This window comes from Xyrauchen texanus, chromosome 39, assembly GCF_025860055.1.
Source record: "Xyrauchen texanus isolate HMW12.3.18 chromosome 39, RBS_HiC_50CHRs, whole genome shotgun sequence".
Lineage (NCBI taxonomy): Eukaryota > Metazoa > Chordata > Actinopteri > Cypriniformes > Catostomidae > Xyrauchen > Xyrauchen texanus.
In genome coordinates this window covers 7,470,837-7,489,483 of record NC_068314.1, presented here as the reverse complement: position 1 = coordinate 7,489,483, position 18,647 = coordinate 7,470,837, and the positions used below count along the sequence as shown (strand labels likewise).

At 35.7% G+C, this 18,647-nt stretch overlaps 1 protein-coding gene across 1 annotated transcript in view; it reads right to left on the bottom strand.

Annotated features, from left to right (window-relative positions):
* Positions 1–18,647, bottom strand: part of LOC127632813 (ethanolamine kinase 1-like) — a 30,164-nt gene extending 11,517 nt beyond the window's left edge. Inside the window, exons 1-3 of the mRNA XM_052111598.1 lie at positions 18,320–18,647; positions 11,597–11,856; positions 4,881–5,021 (exon numbers count right to left, since the gene is read on the bottom strand). Of these exons, the coding sequence (XP_051967558.1) occupies positions 4,881–5,021; positions 11,597–11,856; positions 18,320–18,499 (581 nt within the window). The 5' untranslated portion in view covers positions 18,500–18,647. The remainder of the gene's footprint in view (positions 1–4,880; positions 5,022–11,596; positions 11,857–18,319) is intronic.

Sequence of the window (18,647 nt, the reverse complement as noted above, 5' to 3'; positions counted from 1 at the left end):
AAATAAGAACGGGACTCTTATTTTGAAATGTCTGCACTAACAGTTGTGCGTTCACTGATGGCTGATTCGCTGAGAAAGTGAATTTGATTCAAACTGCTAACCTGAGCTCCTGAGTTCAAAACCTCTGTTCTTTTCTGGTGATTCATCAAAAAGATCCGGTTCAAAAGAGTCATTTGGTCACGACTCTCTCGTGCTGGATTTGTTGTTGAACGGGTGAAAAGGGGCACGAGACACACTGGCTCTCTAAAGATGTATTCAGATAACTGACTAGATTTTAAATTAAAGTCGCAATAAATAATTTTTAGTCGCAGTCTGTGACGATCTGTATAATGGATGAAAATACCGCTTGTTAAACTTAAATGTCTTCAGTGCCCAAAAGCTTAATAGGAGTTATTAGAATAAATTATGATGTTACATAGTGGTAAACACTCAAATGTCCCAACTAAATATACATATTTAGATTAATAATATTTTAAATAATAATAAATAAATTTAAAGGCACACTATTTTCCTCAATTAAAAACTTTTACTTCTAAAGTAATGAATAGTAATATTGAAACGTGTATGAAATTCTGACCACTCATGTGAGATGAAGAGTTCAATCATTTCAGTAAAAGCTGTTTTTTTCCTACATGGGGTGGGCCATGTTAGAATCACATTACCAACTTAATACTACTTGCTTAATCTCAGTAACTGCCCTGTTATTGGACACTTTCATTCATGGATTAAATTAATCCTGGTTTATGTTGTGTTCACGTTGTGTCAAAATTACTGTAATCACAAGATGGCAACTCGGAGGCTCTACTGAGACTTGGGAAGTTATTTGTTTCTATGACAACACTCATAACACCAAAAATTGATAACAGCAAAATATTTATCACTACATCAATTCATTAATAAACCTTGATATGTTGTTGCAAAAAGTTTAAGAACAAAGAAAACGCTCCAGGTAGCGTTGGCATAATAAGATTGCATATCAAACAGATATTCTGTTCTTTTCACAGAATGTCATGACTGTCAAGTAACATTTTTCATAATTGGGGTTGCATATTAATTAACCTTTATTTGCAAAGCAATATTGATATACGTGATTAATTGTATTACAACAAAATTGTAAATGATAGACAGCTCTAATTAAAGTAAATGAACATTAGTCAATGCATTATGAATTAATATGAACAAACAATGAACAATACTATGTTTGTAAATTAACCAAGAATAATAAATGTTGTAACATCATTAAAGCAAAATGCTAAAACATAATAATAATGAATAATGAGTACTAGGAAAGAAAAAAGTATTTTCCCGCAAGTCTAAGATTTAAATTAGATTATCAAATCGGCAAATATATTTTACTTCAAATCTCACCGACACAAAATGATCTCACCCTTGCAAACATCAATTATTTTTGCACAAGCAAGTTCAATGAAATTATTTGATTTGATTAATAGTTCATCTAGCCAAATGCTTTAATACACTTTCCAACAAAACTTATTGAACTAAATGCTTTGTCAATCTTTTAATTTAACAAAGGAGAGATTAACAAAGGAAAATTAAGACAGCTGATAATGTGGGTCAGCTCAACCAATCAGAATGCCCTTTTGAGTGACCACTCTCCCCTTGTAATGCGCTTAAGGTGCTATTACTAGAATCTTTTACCTTGAAGTGGCTCACTTTAAACTCTGCAGTCTCGTGAACAGATTAGTGATTTGTTGCATACTTTTTTGCATACTTTTATGACTTGGATAGAGTAACAGAACACATTGGATTTAAATCACCCTGTTACACGCTGACCTTGTGACACTATGTTTTATTTGCTGATAGTGCCACGGCCACATGACGCACACCGATCAGCCACAGTATTAAAACCACTTGCCTAATTTTGTGTAGGTTCCCCACGTGCTGCCAAAACAGCGCCAATATATGAAAATCCCAGAAGATCAGCAGTTACAGAAATACTCAAAAGAGCCCATCTGGCACCAACAATCATGCAACGGTCCAAAATCACTAAGAGCATATTTTCCCCATTCTGATGGTTGATGTGAACATTAACTGAAACCTCTGACCCGTATCTGCATTACTTTATGCACAGCACTGCTAACAAATGATTAGCTGATCGCTTGGATGATTGCTGGTGCCAGACGGGCTGGTTTGAGTATTTCTGTAACTACTGATCTCCTGGGACTTTCACACACAACAGTCTCAAGAATTTACTCCGAATGGTGCCAAAAACAAAAAACATCCAGTGAGCTTTAGTTCTGTAGATGGAAATGCCTTGTTGATGAGAGAGGTCAACACAGAATGGCCAGACTGATTTCAACTGACAAAGTCTACGGTAACTCAGATAACCACTCTGTACAATTGTGGTGAGAAGAATATCATCTCAGAATACTTTTCTGAGATGCGGGTTGGCGCTGTGTTGTTGGCAAGAGGGGGACCTACACAATATTAGGCAAGTGGTTTTAATTCTGTGGCTGATCGGTGTAAATCACTTTGCATGTGTATGAACTGTATTTGTGATAAATGGCAGAATGCAAATACTCGGCAGCTTGTAAATGTAAACAGCTTTGTAACCTTGACAATGAAGTGTGGTGTATAATATTTGAAAGAGGGATACATCATACAAACTCATAGAACAACTATTTTTTAAAGACTAAAATCAGTATTTCATTGTAAATGCAAGTTATCTTGACAAATGCTCTCAAACAAAACAAAAACTACAGTATGTTCAAAATGTACATGTCCTGTATAAAAAGGGATAGTTCACTCAAAAATAAAAATTATGTCATTATTCACTCACCCTCAAACCTGTATGACTTTCTTACTTTCTTCTGTGAAACAGAATGTTAGTCTCAGTCACCATTTGCTTTCATTGCATGGAAAAAGATAAGTAACTGGTGACAGGATGTAATTCTGCCTAACATCCCTTTTTGTGTTTCATTAAAGAAATACTGACAAACAGGTTTGAAACAACATGAATGTGAGTAAATTAGGACTATTTTGAATGAAAACGTAACTATTAGTTTTTAAAGTAACAGACTACTTTTTGTTATTCAGCTACAGTTGAAGTCAGCAGTTTACAAACACTTTAGCCAAATACATCCTCACATTTAAACTTAGAAAACATTCCCTGTAATAGGCCAGTTAGGATCACTACTTTATTTTAAGAATAATAGTAGAGAGAATTATTTCAGCTTTTATTTCTTTCATCCCATTCCCAGTAGGTCAGAAGTTTACAAACACTTTGTTATTTTTTGGCAGCATTGCTTTTAAATAGTTTAACTTGGGTCAAACTTTTTGGGTAGCCTTCCACAAGCTTCTCACAATAAGTTGCTGGAATTTTGGCCCATTCCTCCAGACAGAACTGGTGTAACTGAGACAGGTTTGTAGGCTTTGCTCCCAAGGATGAACCGGACTTATGGAGGTCCACAATTTTTTTTTCTGAGGTCTTGGCTGATTTCTTTTGATTTTCCCATGATGCCAAGCAAAGAGACACAGAGTTTGAATGTAGGCCTTAAAATACACCCACAGGTACACCGCCAATTCAGTACACCTCCTATCAGAAGCTAATTGGCTATTTGTCTAAAGATTTGACATAATTTTATGGAATTTTCCATGCTGTTTAAAGGCACAGTTACCTTAGTGTATGTAAACTTCTGACCAATTGTAATTGTGATATAGTATATTAAAAGTGAAACAATCTCTATGTAAACAACTGTTGGAAAAATTACTCATATCATGCACATAGATGATGTCCTAAACGACTTGCATAAACTATAGTTTGCTAATATAAAATCTGTGTGGTTAAAAAATGTGTTTTAATGACTTCAGCATAAGTGTATGTAAACTTCTGACTTCAACTGTATTTAGCCCTAATATATTATTATATTACATAATAATATTGATACTTGTATTACACATAGGATTTTAATTACAGTAAGCTGGTTCATTTAAATCCAAAATGTAATGGTAACAAAAAATATGGTGGTATTCATTAATGAACAATATTTATACAGCACTTATGCTAATTTTAATATCCTGTATACTAAAATGTTTTTAAATAAAAAGTTGAATATATTAACAATTACACAATGTTTGTACAGCATTGTTTTTTTATGAAGTTTTGAAGTTACATTTAGTTAAATACACTTTAATTTGAACATACGCCTTTGAATTTATTCAAACGTTTACTGATCAAAGTATGCCAATAAAACTTTAAGGGATAGTTCACCCAAAAATGTTTAATCTTTCATTATTTACTCACCCTCATACCATCCTAGATGTGTCTGACTTTCTTTCTTCTGAAGAACACAAATTAAAATTATTAGAAGAATATCTCAACTCTGAAGGTCCAATGTAAGTGAATGGTGATCAGAATTTTGAAGGTCCAAAAATCCTATAATGGCATCATAAAAGTAATCCATACGCCTCCAGTGGTTGAATCAATGTATTTAGAAGTGATATGATAGGTGTGGGAGAGAAACAGATCAAAGTTGCTTGGATTACTTTTTTCTGCTTTTATATAATTTTTTTGGAGATTCAAAGTTCCGACCACCATTCACTTGCATTGCGATGACCAACATAGCTGAGATTTTCTTCTCATAATCATTCTTTGTGTTCATCAGAACAAAGAAAGTCATTCACATCTGGGATGGAATGAGAGTGAGTAAATGATGAGAATTGAACTAAGTTATGTCCTGGCAAACACCGCTAAACCACATTAAACAGCATGAGTAATGTCAAAGCTTTCTGCACGACAACCTGGCCACATGAAACTATATGCTTGACTTTCTTTGAAGCATTTCTTATCTAAAGTGCTTTCATGCTTTGTCAACTTATGTTGTATACTATTTTCTGTGTGTGTGTTCTGAGAGGGTTACCTGAGGTTGGAGGCCTGGTCGGTGAACTCTGTGGCCACTAGCGAGAAGTACTTGCGCATTTTGATCCACAGGTTGGGTTTGGGGATGCAGCCGTTGTGGGCATGGATGGAGTGTATGCGGGCCATTTCTCGGGCAATCAGTCTACCAATAGAATGGAAAATAATATTTTTGTCAAAAATGTTTGTTCTATTTTCAAGCCAAGAAGGCCGTTATACTGTGGAAAGGTCACCCAAAAATGAATTCTGTCATCATTTACTCACCCTCCTGTATGACGTTCTTACTCAGTCACCATTCACATTCATTGCATCTTTTTTTCCATACACTGAATGTGAATGGTGACTGAGGCTGTAAATCCCTAATATTCTACATTTTGTCTTCTACACTGAAAAAATATAATTATATGACTGAGTACCTACTTTCATTTGAGACAAATAAATAAAGTAAAACAGCAACATAAATGTTTATTTGAAACTATTCGTTTATTTGAAAATGCCTATTCGTGTGACATTTTTAAGTAAATCAATTTGAATGAATTGATACATTTGTGTACATCCAACACATCAATACATCACAACATCAGCACTATTTTAAGCAAATACAACACATCATTGTTTTGAAGAAAGAAAGTGATACAGGTTTGAAATAGCATGAGGGTGAGTAAATGCTGACAGAATTTACAATTTTGTGTGATCTATCGCTTTAAAAACACTGCCTGGAAAAAGCAGTTTGTGTGGAAAAATGGACATTATCCCAAGGTCACTGGTTTAGTTGTGATATGGTTCACAAATATTACGTGACCTTCACAATGAGAATGAACACATCTGTGTAAGTGCTCTTGCACTTTACTTTACATTTTTAGTTAGCTTTAGACTTTAAGAGGAATGTTTCCACTTTAATATTTAAAGTACATACTCACAAATTCTTAAAATCAAATATACAGTACATAATACAATGGTATCATTATTATAGTAAAGATTTAAATGCTAATTCTGTTTTGTTGATTGTAGCGATATATTCTATAGCATAATAAAATAACAATTGAATGTATTTGACCTTAAAGGAGAAGTATTATGCAACTGATATAAAAGCTAGTACATAATAGGGATGTGCATAGATATTCAAAATTTGAAGTGCCTGTATTTGAATACCAAAATCACTATTTAGTTATTTTACACATGTAATAAAAGCATTCAACCTGATCTGGGCCTTGACAAATGATTTTGGGCTGGGTTCTGGTCAATATTGGGCAAATTAGTGGCTGTAATTTGCATGCAGTGCTGTTTATATTTCTATGTAATCATGCTGGATGGACGTCTTTGAATGTTGCGCCACATCTCACTTTTTTTTCAGCGTCTCGCACAGGAAAGCCACATTTTTAGACACTGTGTCAAGTTAAAAAAAGAACTTGAATATTAAAGGAATGTTTCGAGTTCATTACAAGTTAGGCTCAATCTACAGTATTTGTGGTGTAATGTTGATTTCCACAAAAATACATTTTGACTTGTCCGTACTATTCTTTAAAAAAGCAAAAATCGAGAATACAGTGATGCACTTACAATGGAAGATATCGGGGGCAATTGTTTGAGGGTATATACGCAGACTTTACAGACAATTTTATAAAAACACACATTGTGTAGGTTGTATTTTTTGGGCTGTGACGTAATCGTGTAAATCGTTGTCTTTACAATCTTTATATGGTTTAAGCCATTCCATCGTTGCGGCAACAAAGTTGTAACATTGGATATAACTTTGCACAGAAAAGGTTAATAAGTTATTTTATCACACTAAAATCATGTTAACACACATATTGATTATGTCTTGTGGCTATAGTGAGTATTTTAATGTTCAAAAAATGGCCGCCATTCACTTTTTATAAGTGAGTCGCTGTAACCCAGATTTATGCTTTTTTTTTTTTAAGAAAAGTAGGGGTAAGTCACAATTCATTTTTGTGGTAATCAATATTATGCCTTAAACGCTGTTAATTGAGCTTAACTTGTATTGAACCCAGAATATTCCTTTAATAAATGCATCTCGAGACACCTGTGATCTATTTCATTCGTTGCACTGCATCTAGCTTTTGAAGCACTGGTGTAAAAAATAATCGACATTCTGAAGATGTTCATGCTTTAAAGAGGACGTATATGTGACTGCTAACCTGTTACAAATTATTCCAGATTATTCTAGTTTTCACACGGCAAAGTTTCAGTGCTTGATTACTGGTAAGGCAATGTTTTTCCATTTTGCTCTGGTATGCAGACAATAAAAACAAATAAAAAAATTCATAAAAATAAACACAGTGAGACTCTTAAGAAAAACAAAAACATGTCTCCATCACAACACTCTTTACAGTAGTTTTAAATTCATTTATGGATATAAGGGTTTCTAACTTTAGCTCTTTTTGTAGATTATTCCATCCCCAAGGTGCTAAATAAGAGAAAGCAGTTCTTCCCAGTTCGGTTGCAACTCGTGGCACGTTAAAAAGCAACCATTTTGAGGAGCGTAGCTGATAGGTACCAGAGCAGACAGAGAGGAGGTTACAAAGGTACAGTGGAAGTTTGCCAAGTATAGCTTTATAAATAAAGATATATATACCAGTGCTGTTGTCTACGAATTTTAAGTGATGTCCAACCAACTAAATCATAAAGAATGCAGTGATGGGTAAGGAACTTGGAATTTGTTATGAATCGTAGTGATGCATGGTAAACTGAATCAACTTGATGCAAGAAGGAAGATGCAGCATACATGTACAATATATCTCCATAATCATTTACAGGCAGAAAAGTAGCTTCCACAAGTTTCTTCTTAGCACTAAAATTAAAACAAGATTTGTTTCTAAAATAGAAGCCAAGCTTGACTTTAAGTTTCTTGACTATGGGTCTGATCCAAAATGTAGTGAGCTTACTCGCTGTCTCCTGCCTACATAGGCAGCGATCTTCTATGGCAGCATTCTCATTGAAATGATGCCTCAAAAGAGAGCGATTTGGAACACTCTACATAGAGAGCAACTCATTCAAATAGCTCTCCTCATGCGCGGCACAAGCGACACTCCACTGGCAACTGTTTTGAATACAGGTGACGAGATAAATTATGCAATCCCCTAATGAGTCTCAATACACATGGCGCACACACATTTTGGGTAGAATATTTGGTTTTGTCATATTAAACTAAATATGTTTAGTTTAAACTAAACTAAATTATTTTGTGGAATCTGATAATTTTCCACGGCACACCTGAACTAACCATTAAAGTATTCCATATGACTTGTGCATTTTATTTAACCCTTGTGCATCAATAAAAAAAAAAGTTACTCAGAGGTCCCTAGAGGACAAAAATGTAAAAAAACTGCCATAATATTATTATATATTAATATTAGTTTCCACTTTCAATTAGTTCATTTTTTTAATCAACATCAGTCTTGATCATATCTACCAAATATTCATTGATTTTCAGGATTTTAACCTGCCAGTTTGTTTATATAATGCCACCTGGCCGACTGCCTGGAGCTGGAGTATCGGAGAACCGGTGAGTGCGTTTTTTTCTTTCTCTCTCCTCTCTCCCGCTGTTGCTCTGTGTTGGCTTTTTCCTCTCGTTTTTTTGTTGTTGTTATGTTACTTATTGTCACGGCCCCCCAGAAAGGGGTGAGGGGGTGTACGTCTGTCAGGGGCTCCCCAGCCTGAAGGAAAGGAGGGAGGATTGTGGCAGGGAGGAGGGCGGGACTTGGTCGTGATGCTGCACACCCGGCCCCTAATCAGGCTAATCAATCCCTCGAGAGGGATGAAGGCGACCAGAGGCGTCACTTCAAGAGAGAGAGAGTTACGGGCAGCTGCCCTGCATGTGTTTATGTTTTGTCTTTGTGTTTTAATTCATCATTAAACATTATTTTGATGCTTCGTCCAGTTCTCGCCTCCTCCTTTCCCTTTTACCCTGTTACACTGAGGTTGAAATATCAAAATTCCCCCCAAAATACACACCTTTGGCAAAATGTATGCCGCTGACATCAAGACAAAAATGTACTGAAGGTCGCACAAAGGTTAAAGTGTTTTGAAGACATATGATAGCTTAGTGAATTTCAAAAGGCTGCGTTAAATAAATAATAAGTCTGCATGTGCAGCCTGCTTCAGTAAGTGCATTGTGCTCTGTTCTGTCACATATAAACTCAACCAAAAATGAAACGTCCCTTTTTTAGGACAATGTATTTTAAAGATGCTTTTGTAAAAATCCAAATAACTTTATAAATCTTTATTGTAAAGGGTTTAAACAATGTTTTCCATGCTTGTTCAATGAACCATAAACAATTAATGAACATGCACATGTGGAACGGTCGTTAAGACAATAACAGCTTACAGACGGTAGCTAATTAATGTCACAGTTATAAAAACTTTGGACAATAAAAAGACCTTTCTACTGACTTAGGCATGCTGCATGGAGGCATGAGGTGGCCAGGGCATTAAACTGCAATGTCCGTAATGTGAGACACTTAAGACATTGCTACAGGGAGACAGGAAGGACAGCTGATCATCCTCACAGTGGCAGACCATGTGTAACAACACCTGTAAAGGATTGGTACATCCGAATATCACACCTGCGGGACAGGTACAGGATGGCAAAAACAACTTCCCGAGTTACACCAGGAACACACAATCCCTCCATCAGTGCTCAGACTGTCCGTAATAGGCTGAGAGAGGCTGGACTGAGGGCTTGTAAGCCTGTTGTAAGGCAGGTCCTTACAAGACATCACCGGCAACATTGTCGCCTATGGGCACAAACCCACCTTCGCTGGACCAGACAAAACTGGCTCTTCACCGAGGAGTCGCAGTTTTGTCTCACCAGGGGTGATGGGCAGACTCGCGTTATCATCAAAGGAACGAACTTTACACAGAGGCCTGTGGACGGTCCGTCATGGTCTGGGGTGGTGTGGTGTGTCACAGCATCATCGGACTGAGCTTATTGTCATTGCAGGCAATTTCAACGCTGTGTGCTTCAGGGAAGACGTCCTCCTCCCTCATGTGGTACCCTTCCTGCAGTCACATCCTGACATGACCCTCCAGCATTACAATGCCACCAGCTATACTGATCGTTCTGTGTGTGATTCCTGCAAGACAGGAATGTCAGAGTTCTGCCATGGCCAGTGAAGAGCCCGGATCTCAATCCCATTGACCACGTCTGGGTCCTGTTGGATCGGAGGGTGAGGGCTAGGGCCATTGCCCCCAGGAATGTCCTGGAACTTGCAAGTGCCTTGGTGGAAGAGTGGGGTAACATCTCACAGCAAGAACTGGCAAATCTGGTGCAGTCCATGAGGAGGAGATGCACTGCAGTAATTAATGCAGCTGGTGGCCACACCAGATACTGACTGTTACTGTTGATTTTTAACCCCCCAGGGACACATTATTCAATTTCTGTCACATGTCTGTGAAACTTGTTCAGTTTATGTCTTAGTTGATGATTCTTTTTAAGTTCATAAAAATATTTACACATGGTAAGTTTGCTGAAAATAAAAGAAGTTGAAAGTGAAAGAACGTTTCTTTTTTTGCTGAGTTTAGCATGCACGGGCTGAAGACGCACTACTATTTTTTGCTCTCAGAGCAGCTCACAATATCTGAGCGCTCTGCATCCGAAAACAGGAAAATGTTGACTTTGGAGGCTGGATGTGGAGGCTGGATGAAAATAAGGTGCTTTTCAAACTGTTCGGAGACCAGATCCTTAAGAGTTCCATTCACTTAAAACAGCTGTCAGTTAAGCATTAACCGATTAGGCAGCAAGTGAGCTGCTTTCTTTTTAGGATGCAGCCTAAACTATGGTAAACTAGTGCACACACAGACACTGTAAGGTCATCATCTTCCTGGAGTGTCAAAACAAATTGTGACTGAAATACTTTACTAGTGTATAAAAAAATTTAGATTATTTTTGCTTTGGTTACTTTTGTTATTATTATTAGTAGTAATAATAATAATAACAACAATAATAATAATTTTATATATTTTTTTAATTAAATTACAATAATTTGAAAGTTGACTGGGTGCCAAAAACATTATGGACTGACATTCTGTGACAAATAAAATGAACAAAAAAAGAGGTCTGAAACCATTCAAGTCCAGACACAAGTTGTACAAATGTGCAAAGAGAACTGGCATCTTTTCTACTGACAACTTTCACTGGAATTACTGCTGCATTATCCAGTAGACTAATAAAACAAAGTTATTCTTAATAGGCTACACATTTTTTTATGTAATCCTTTTTTCTGTTTTCCCCATTTCATAATATCATATTGTGTAATTAGAGGTTGTTTTTCTTTCCATATAAAAGAGTACCCCCATTCAGTTCCACACAGTGAGATATAGATATTATAAACTAATTAAGAAAAAACAACACTGAATCACTGTATCAGATGGGGTTTGGTCATTATTGAGAGTTCAGGTTTCGGAATCGGATCAGGACAGAAAAAAAGGTATCGAGCATCCATAAGCTAGACTACGTAAAAACCTGCTATTGTTTAATTATAACAGCAGATGTAAATGTACCAAGTGTCCTAGAAAACATGGACAAGATTGGAAGAAGGTCAAACCCAAAACTATGTCTTTAAGCTAAAACAGTGAAGTACTCAATTGGTTCTAACCTACTGTAAATGTTGGAGTCAAAGGGCGCTCCAAAAGTGCTATGTTTAGAATGAACACTCATTTGGATCCTTCTATTTTGTGCTCTGCACCGTACGGACCCACCTGAGTAACACAGGGTCCCTGACGTCTTGAGTATCGAGAGCGTGTCCCTGCATGAACTCGTAGCAGATGCCATTCTGGAAGGTACAGTAAAGTCTGGGCGCACAACCGTTAGCGTGCAGAACCAGGAAACTCTTAAGTTCGTTGTCTCGGTCCACAATCAGCTCCGTCTTGTTGCCATACACTCTCACTAGCACCACATCCTCGGGGTAGTCCTCCATATAAAAGCCCATCAGTTTGTTAGTCGTGCCATCTGTGAAAAGCTGGTGGAGAGATCAAACAAAATCAAACATACAGATGGCGATAACAATTTCTCTGCTCTGTTATGATGAATGCTCTGTTTTTTTAAATTGCATTTGTAAATAAATATTAAAGTCAGCATGAAATGGCATTCACACTCTATTTTACTTCTGCAATCTAACATATTTCCAAGTGAAACTTAAAAATCCAATCAATTCTCCATTAATAAAACCATGTAACACAATTTTATTAATAGGGAATTGATGGGATTGTGAAAATGAGCATCCCATTCCAGAATGGCACTGGACCTGAATGAAAGAATGAAGTAGATATGTTTTAGAAGGCTTTTTGACCAGGACGTGAAGGATGAAAGTCAAGTTCATCCTTAAGATCTTTCCAAAATAAATGGCCATTATCAATTCTAACGTTATTTCCTCTGCAACCTTTAATACGTTAACCTGCATCAAAGGGATAGTTCACCCAATAATGAAAATTCTCTCATCATTTACACACACTCATGCCATTCTAGATGTGTATGACTTTCTATCTTCCGCAGAACACAAACATTTTTGGAAGAAAATCTCTGTAGTTCCATACAATGCAAGTGAATGGTGGCCAGAACTTTGAAGCTCCAAAAGGACAGAAGGCAGCATAAAAGTAACCCATATGTATCCATTGGTTAAATGAATTTCTTCTGAAGACATATGATAGGTGTGGGTGAGAAACAGATCTATATTTAAATCCCTTTTTACTATAAATGATCCTCCCTTCCCAGTAGGTTGCGACATGCATGAAGCCAAAAAATTATTTTTGCGAATTGCCAAAAATAAAAGAAGAATGAGAAAGTGAAATTTGTAATAAAAAGACTTAAATATGTATCTATTTCTCAACCACACCTATCATATCGCTTCTGGAGATATAGATTTATCCACTGAAGTCGTATGGATCACTTTTATGCTGCCTTTATGTCCTTTTTGGACATTATAGTTCTGGCCACTATTCACTTTCAGTCAAACACATCACAATACACATTTTCATTTTTGGGTGAACAATCCATTTACATTACTGCATTCACTATTGGTAAAATTGTAATACGCTGTATTGCTTACAATAGTAATAGTAATTTATAATAGTCTAAATAGCTAATTTGTCTACTTGTTAATATGTTTTCTAATATAATTTGCTAAAGTAAATAGGTTATAAGATTAAAATAATAAGTTCTTATAAGTTGTAATCAGTTGAATGCCAATAATGCGGGAGCATATTTTAAGATAAATGCTAGATGTTATGCTTTATGTTTAAGCCAACATATTCAACACTCCACTGCAAAGGTCTCACCGCCCACCAATACATTTCTGAGATTCCTGAAATGGTTAACATACAAACAGCACCACACTGGTAGACATAAATAGGATGAATTCAACTCTGGTCAGGTGCTGTTTATGACTGTTAAGCACAGTTTTGTCTTTATTTTGATAGATCCACACAGACCTCAACACAAAGAAGTACAGAAATGAGCGATCATATACATATACACTCCAGGGGAGGTAGTCAATACTCGCTGAGCTACCAGCATAAATTTGAGTGTAATGATTATGGTACAGTTTCACATTAGTAAACAGGTTCCTCATCTACAATTTGAGCCTGTTAAATGATCCAAACAGTAAAATGGTTTGAGACATAACTGCTGATGGCAAATAATCTCCATTAGTGGTTGACCAATATTGGATTCCCATTGGCCAGTGCCAATACTGATAACTACAGAATAGGGTGGCAGATGGCCATTTATATATATATATATATATATATATATATATATATATATATATATATATATATACACATACAGTATATGTGATATAGGCTAATACAATTTAATTATAGCAAATGGGAAGTACAGCACATACAGTATATACACTGAAATTAAACAAAGATAGTTTTTACACAATATTTACTCCAAATTCACAAAAGAAATGAATGAAAACAGAAATTTGATAATCCATTGCCAAGGCTGTTAGTAGTTTTTGGGACTGCCACCAGTGGAAGGTAACACTTTTGTTAATCACAGCCATGACTACCGATTTATTGGCAGGTCTAAAAAGTTTGGTTCCTGAAGCACATGACCTATTTGATGGATTTGTTGAGAATGTTGAAAATGGCCTGAATTGTAAATGTTTACAGTTGAGCCTTGGTCAAGTGTTTTTTATGTCACATGATGACCATCTCGCTCCCCTAATTGGCTGGAACGCCGGCACACATCTTGTTGTAATGTGATGAATGGCAGAAGTATGCCACATGCCAACCGAGGAGCTTTATTTGGAGTGTTTTGGCTTCATTCAAATGATGGTACCAAAGCAGCTGTGGACAATATGTTTGGGGACAATTCACTGATGAAAAATATTCTGGCTATCTGTAAACACTTGTGTGGAGCTAGAGCAGGATTAAGATAATTAATCCAGGCTTCAAAATAGCGAGTCATATTTCACCTCAAATTCATAAGAATAAAATGCAAATTTGATCTAAGTCCCCCCTCTTAAGTCCTTGTGGTGCCGTAGTGACTCGCCTCAATCTGGGTGGTGGAGGAGGAATCTCAGGTACCTCTGTGTCTGAGACAGTCAATCCACACATCTTATCACGTGGTTGTTGAGCGCGTTACTGCAGAGACATAGCGTATGTGGAGGCTTCACGCTATTCTACGTGGCATCTACGCACAACTCACCACATGCCCCATTGAGGGCGAGAACCACATTATAGTAACCATGAGGAGGTTACCCCATGTGACTCTACCATCCCTAGCAATCGGGCAAATTTGGTTGCTTAGGAGACCTGGCTGGAGGTAATCAGCGTCTTTACTCACTGAGCTTCTGGACATTAAAAATTAGAAAAGTTTTTTTTTATATATATATTTTTTTTATATTATTGTAATACAATGACAGTACAACATCTACTACCGTGATGTATAAATATTTTACCATTTAAATGTCATATCTTTTTTTTTTTTGCTTTACAGTAATAAGAACAAGAATTTGTTGCATTATTGAAATGAGAAATTTGCTTAGTTGTTATGAACATAATAACACACACAAAAAAAAAACTTCTAAAAAAGGGTCCTAAAAAAGGCTTAATTTTCTTTAAGCAGATATAATTTCTCATTTTCTTTCTTTTTTCACAGGTTTTGCGAGTTTCATCTGGTATGGACAGACACTAGGACACACTGTCTCTGCTATAAGACAAACATTAACAATAATAACACACAGTGTTCTTTAGTAACCTTCATGCCCAGCCATACAACTGATAACACAGAGACAGATACGAGCAATGCAGCATGTGAGGCTGATAATCGGTGCAATAAAACAATGTTTAGAATTGTGCTCTAAATAGAACTTGTGTGGCGGAGGCCGGGGACGTCAGCCCAGTGCAATTCAGGTCAGTTCATGTGACTCACCGAGTCTGACCAGGTACCTACATCAGGACAAATTATTACTTGGGCCCCAGGGGGGAAGGCTCACTATCTAACTATAATTAAATGTTATTAAAGGGATATTTCATTAAAAGATGAATATTCCCTCATCATTTACTTACACTCCTTTGATCCCAAAAGTGTGACTTACTTTCTTCTGCAGAACACAAAGATTTTTAGAAGAATATCTCAGCTCTTTAGGTCCATACAATGCAAGTGAATGGAGACAAGAACTTTCTTCTTCTGTTTTTGACAATTCACATTCTTAGTGCATATAACCACCTACTGAGCAGGGAGGAGAATTTATAGTAAAAAATGACTTAAAGGAACATTCCAGGTACAACACAAGTTAAGCTCAATCGACAGCATATGTGACAATGTTGATTACCACAAAAGATTATTTTGACTCAAATTGAGGTGACAGTAAGGCATTTAAAATGGAAGTGAATGGGGGGGCCAATTTTTGAATGTTAAAATTCTCACTGTTTCAAAAGTATAGCCACAAGATGTAAACAATATGCGTGTAAACATGAATTTAGTGTGATCAAATCACTTACTAACCTTTTCTGTGTTAAGTTATAGCCAATTTTACAACTTTGTTACCATGACGATGTAATGTCAATAAACCCTAAAATTACTGTAAAAACAACCATTTAAACCGCTTTACAGCTCAAATAAAACATGAGTTTTAACAGAAGAATGCATTTAAGTGATTTAATGAATACTATATCTCCCTTTAAATCCTCCAGAAATGGGCCCCATTCACTCCCATTGCAAGTGCCTCACTGTAACCTTGATTTTAGCTTCTTTTTTTTTTAAGCAAAAGAGGGAAGAGTCAAAATATATATATTTTTTGGTAATCAACATTAAAACATCAAAAATGGTGTCGATTGAGCTTAACTTGTATTGAACCCAGAATATTCATTTAAATATTGATCTGTTTCTCAAGCACACCCATCATATCGCTTCTGAAGATATGGATTAAACCACTGGAGTCGTATGGATTACTTTTATGCTGCCTTAATGTGCTCTTTTGAGTTTCAAAGTTTTGGATCCTGTTGATTTGCATTGAATGGACATAAAGAGCTGAAAGAAAGTTGTACACATTTGGGATTGCATGAGAGGGTGTAAACGATCAGAGAAATTTCGTTTTTGGGTGAACTATTCCTTTAAGGTAGGGAAGTGAACCCCTGATAAAATGCGTAACAAATTAATAAATGAGTGAAAAAAGAACATTCTTTTTCCAATTAACTCATCAAGACATTCATCTGTTATTATGTTAATGGTTCAGGCTGATGCATTTTGTATCAAACCTAGTTTTGGATTAGCCTAAGTAAATCTAATCAGATAAATTAGTTTCAAACCGGAATGCCAGAAGAGAGCTGCCCTAATTGCAAGATAAAACACAAAATTATCTTATTTCACAGGCGATTAGAAACAACTGACCTGTGCCAAGGACAAAACAAGAAAATTATTGAGCCAGTTCAAAGCAAAACAGGCATTACTTTAATTATGTGCATACAGTGGCCCCAAAGACTAATTGGACACTTAAGATACATTGCACTTAAAAATATATTAATATTGAAGATTAACCATATTGCAATTGTTTTCTAATTTAAAACTAACATCTTTTGTGACATTTTTCAATAGAAAAAGAGTTTGGGCTCCCTTTCTTTTAAATTAATGCCACATGGTTTGATATTTTGTTTTCTAAAGCAACAGAATTCATAAAATTTTAAGTGTGGCTTATTGTCCAAATAACGCTAGGGGCCACTGAATAAAGGATTTTCAACAACAACAAAAATAAAAGTACAATATTAATAGATAAACAATCACCTGCAGTAAAATGCAATGACACCACATGTGCAGCAAAAGGTCTCTGGTTTTATTTAAATCAGTTGTGTGTATATATTAATGCAAATCCCAGACAAGTATGATGGCAAGTATGCACCTCACTAAGCCAACTCATTTCTTCATACTTAAATAGATTCATTAAAGTGTCAGCATGAGGTTGAACTGGGATATGCAAACACAACTGTGTTGTTATGGTACACACCATCATAACAACTCTTAACACCCAAACATTTTCAAATTATTTATGAAAATAAAATGACATACATCTACAGTATATTACATATAAAATTCATACTGTATATTTTAATTAATTAAAAATGTTAGGGTGTTTAAAGAGTTAAGGTTATGATGGCATGTTAAGGGTGAGGTACTATAATATACAGTATATTTAAATATAGGCTATATATATATATATATATATATATATATATATATATATATATATATATATAGGCTTTATATACTTATATATATTTGTATATATAAACTATATAAATAAATGTGTGTGTATTTATATATATATATATATATATAATATATATATATATATATATATATATATATATATATATATATACACACATACACACACAAATATTTGGTTTGCTCAATTATTAATTTTAGCTTGATATGTTGTAATGCTCTATATTTTTGCTTTAAATAGTAACACTTTATTTACAATTTAAAATGATATATACAATATTACACTAAACTGGTTAGCAGATTTATTTCTTTATTAGTTCATTATGATCTACATCTTATGACATCATTGCCAGCTGGCCAGTGACGTTGCCTACAGTAGACAGGAGCCATGAGCTCAAGTCATATCATTTTAAACCTTATTTTATCTGGCTAATTTCAACCACTATGCTACTTATGCCAAATTTAAATAACTAAATAGCTTCTTTAAAGTGTTTTAGCAAACAAGGGGATACGATTATGAGCGGCTTACTGGGTGTAATCACCAGAATATGGTTAAGTTAGCAAGGCTAGTTTTCAAACGTCACTCATGTCGTCATAATTCTGCTATCTGACATCATTAAGCACAAACCCTTTAACGTAATCTAGGCGACATTAAGTGACTGGAATAAAAAATGCGCAGCAATTAGGTGTTTAAAGGCCCTAAACACGCCGTGGGTGGATTAGCTCAAGCTAAAGACAGTCACACATACCTTAGTCTGGATCAGGTTCGGGTCCCAACCCGGTCTGAGCTCTTTAATCAGTTTCATCGCACCTTTCGTCACATTATGTTCATCCACGAATATCGGGAATTTTCTAATAGTCGGCGACCCAATCGGCACGTGGATTTCCGTCTCCATCATATGGTTTATTTGCCTATTAATGCCCGACATTAAAGTTTCTTTCTATATAAGTATTAATGTTGTATATCAAGTATTTGGGAGTATTACAATATTTTATTAGCACATGCACTGATTGTCCAGATCGGTTTTGGTGTGTGCTGAGAAGAGATGTGCGGCTCATACACACCGGCGCCGTTGG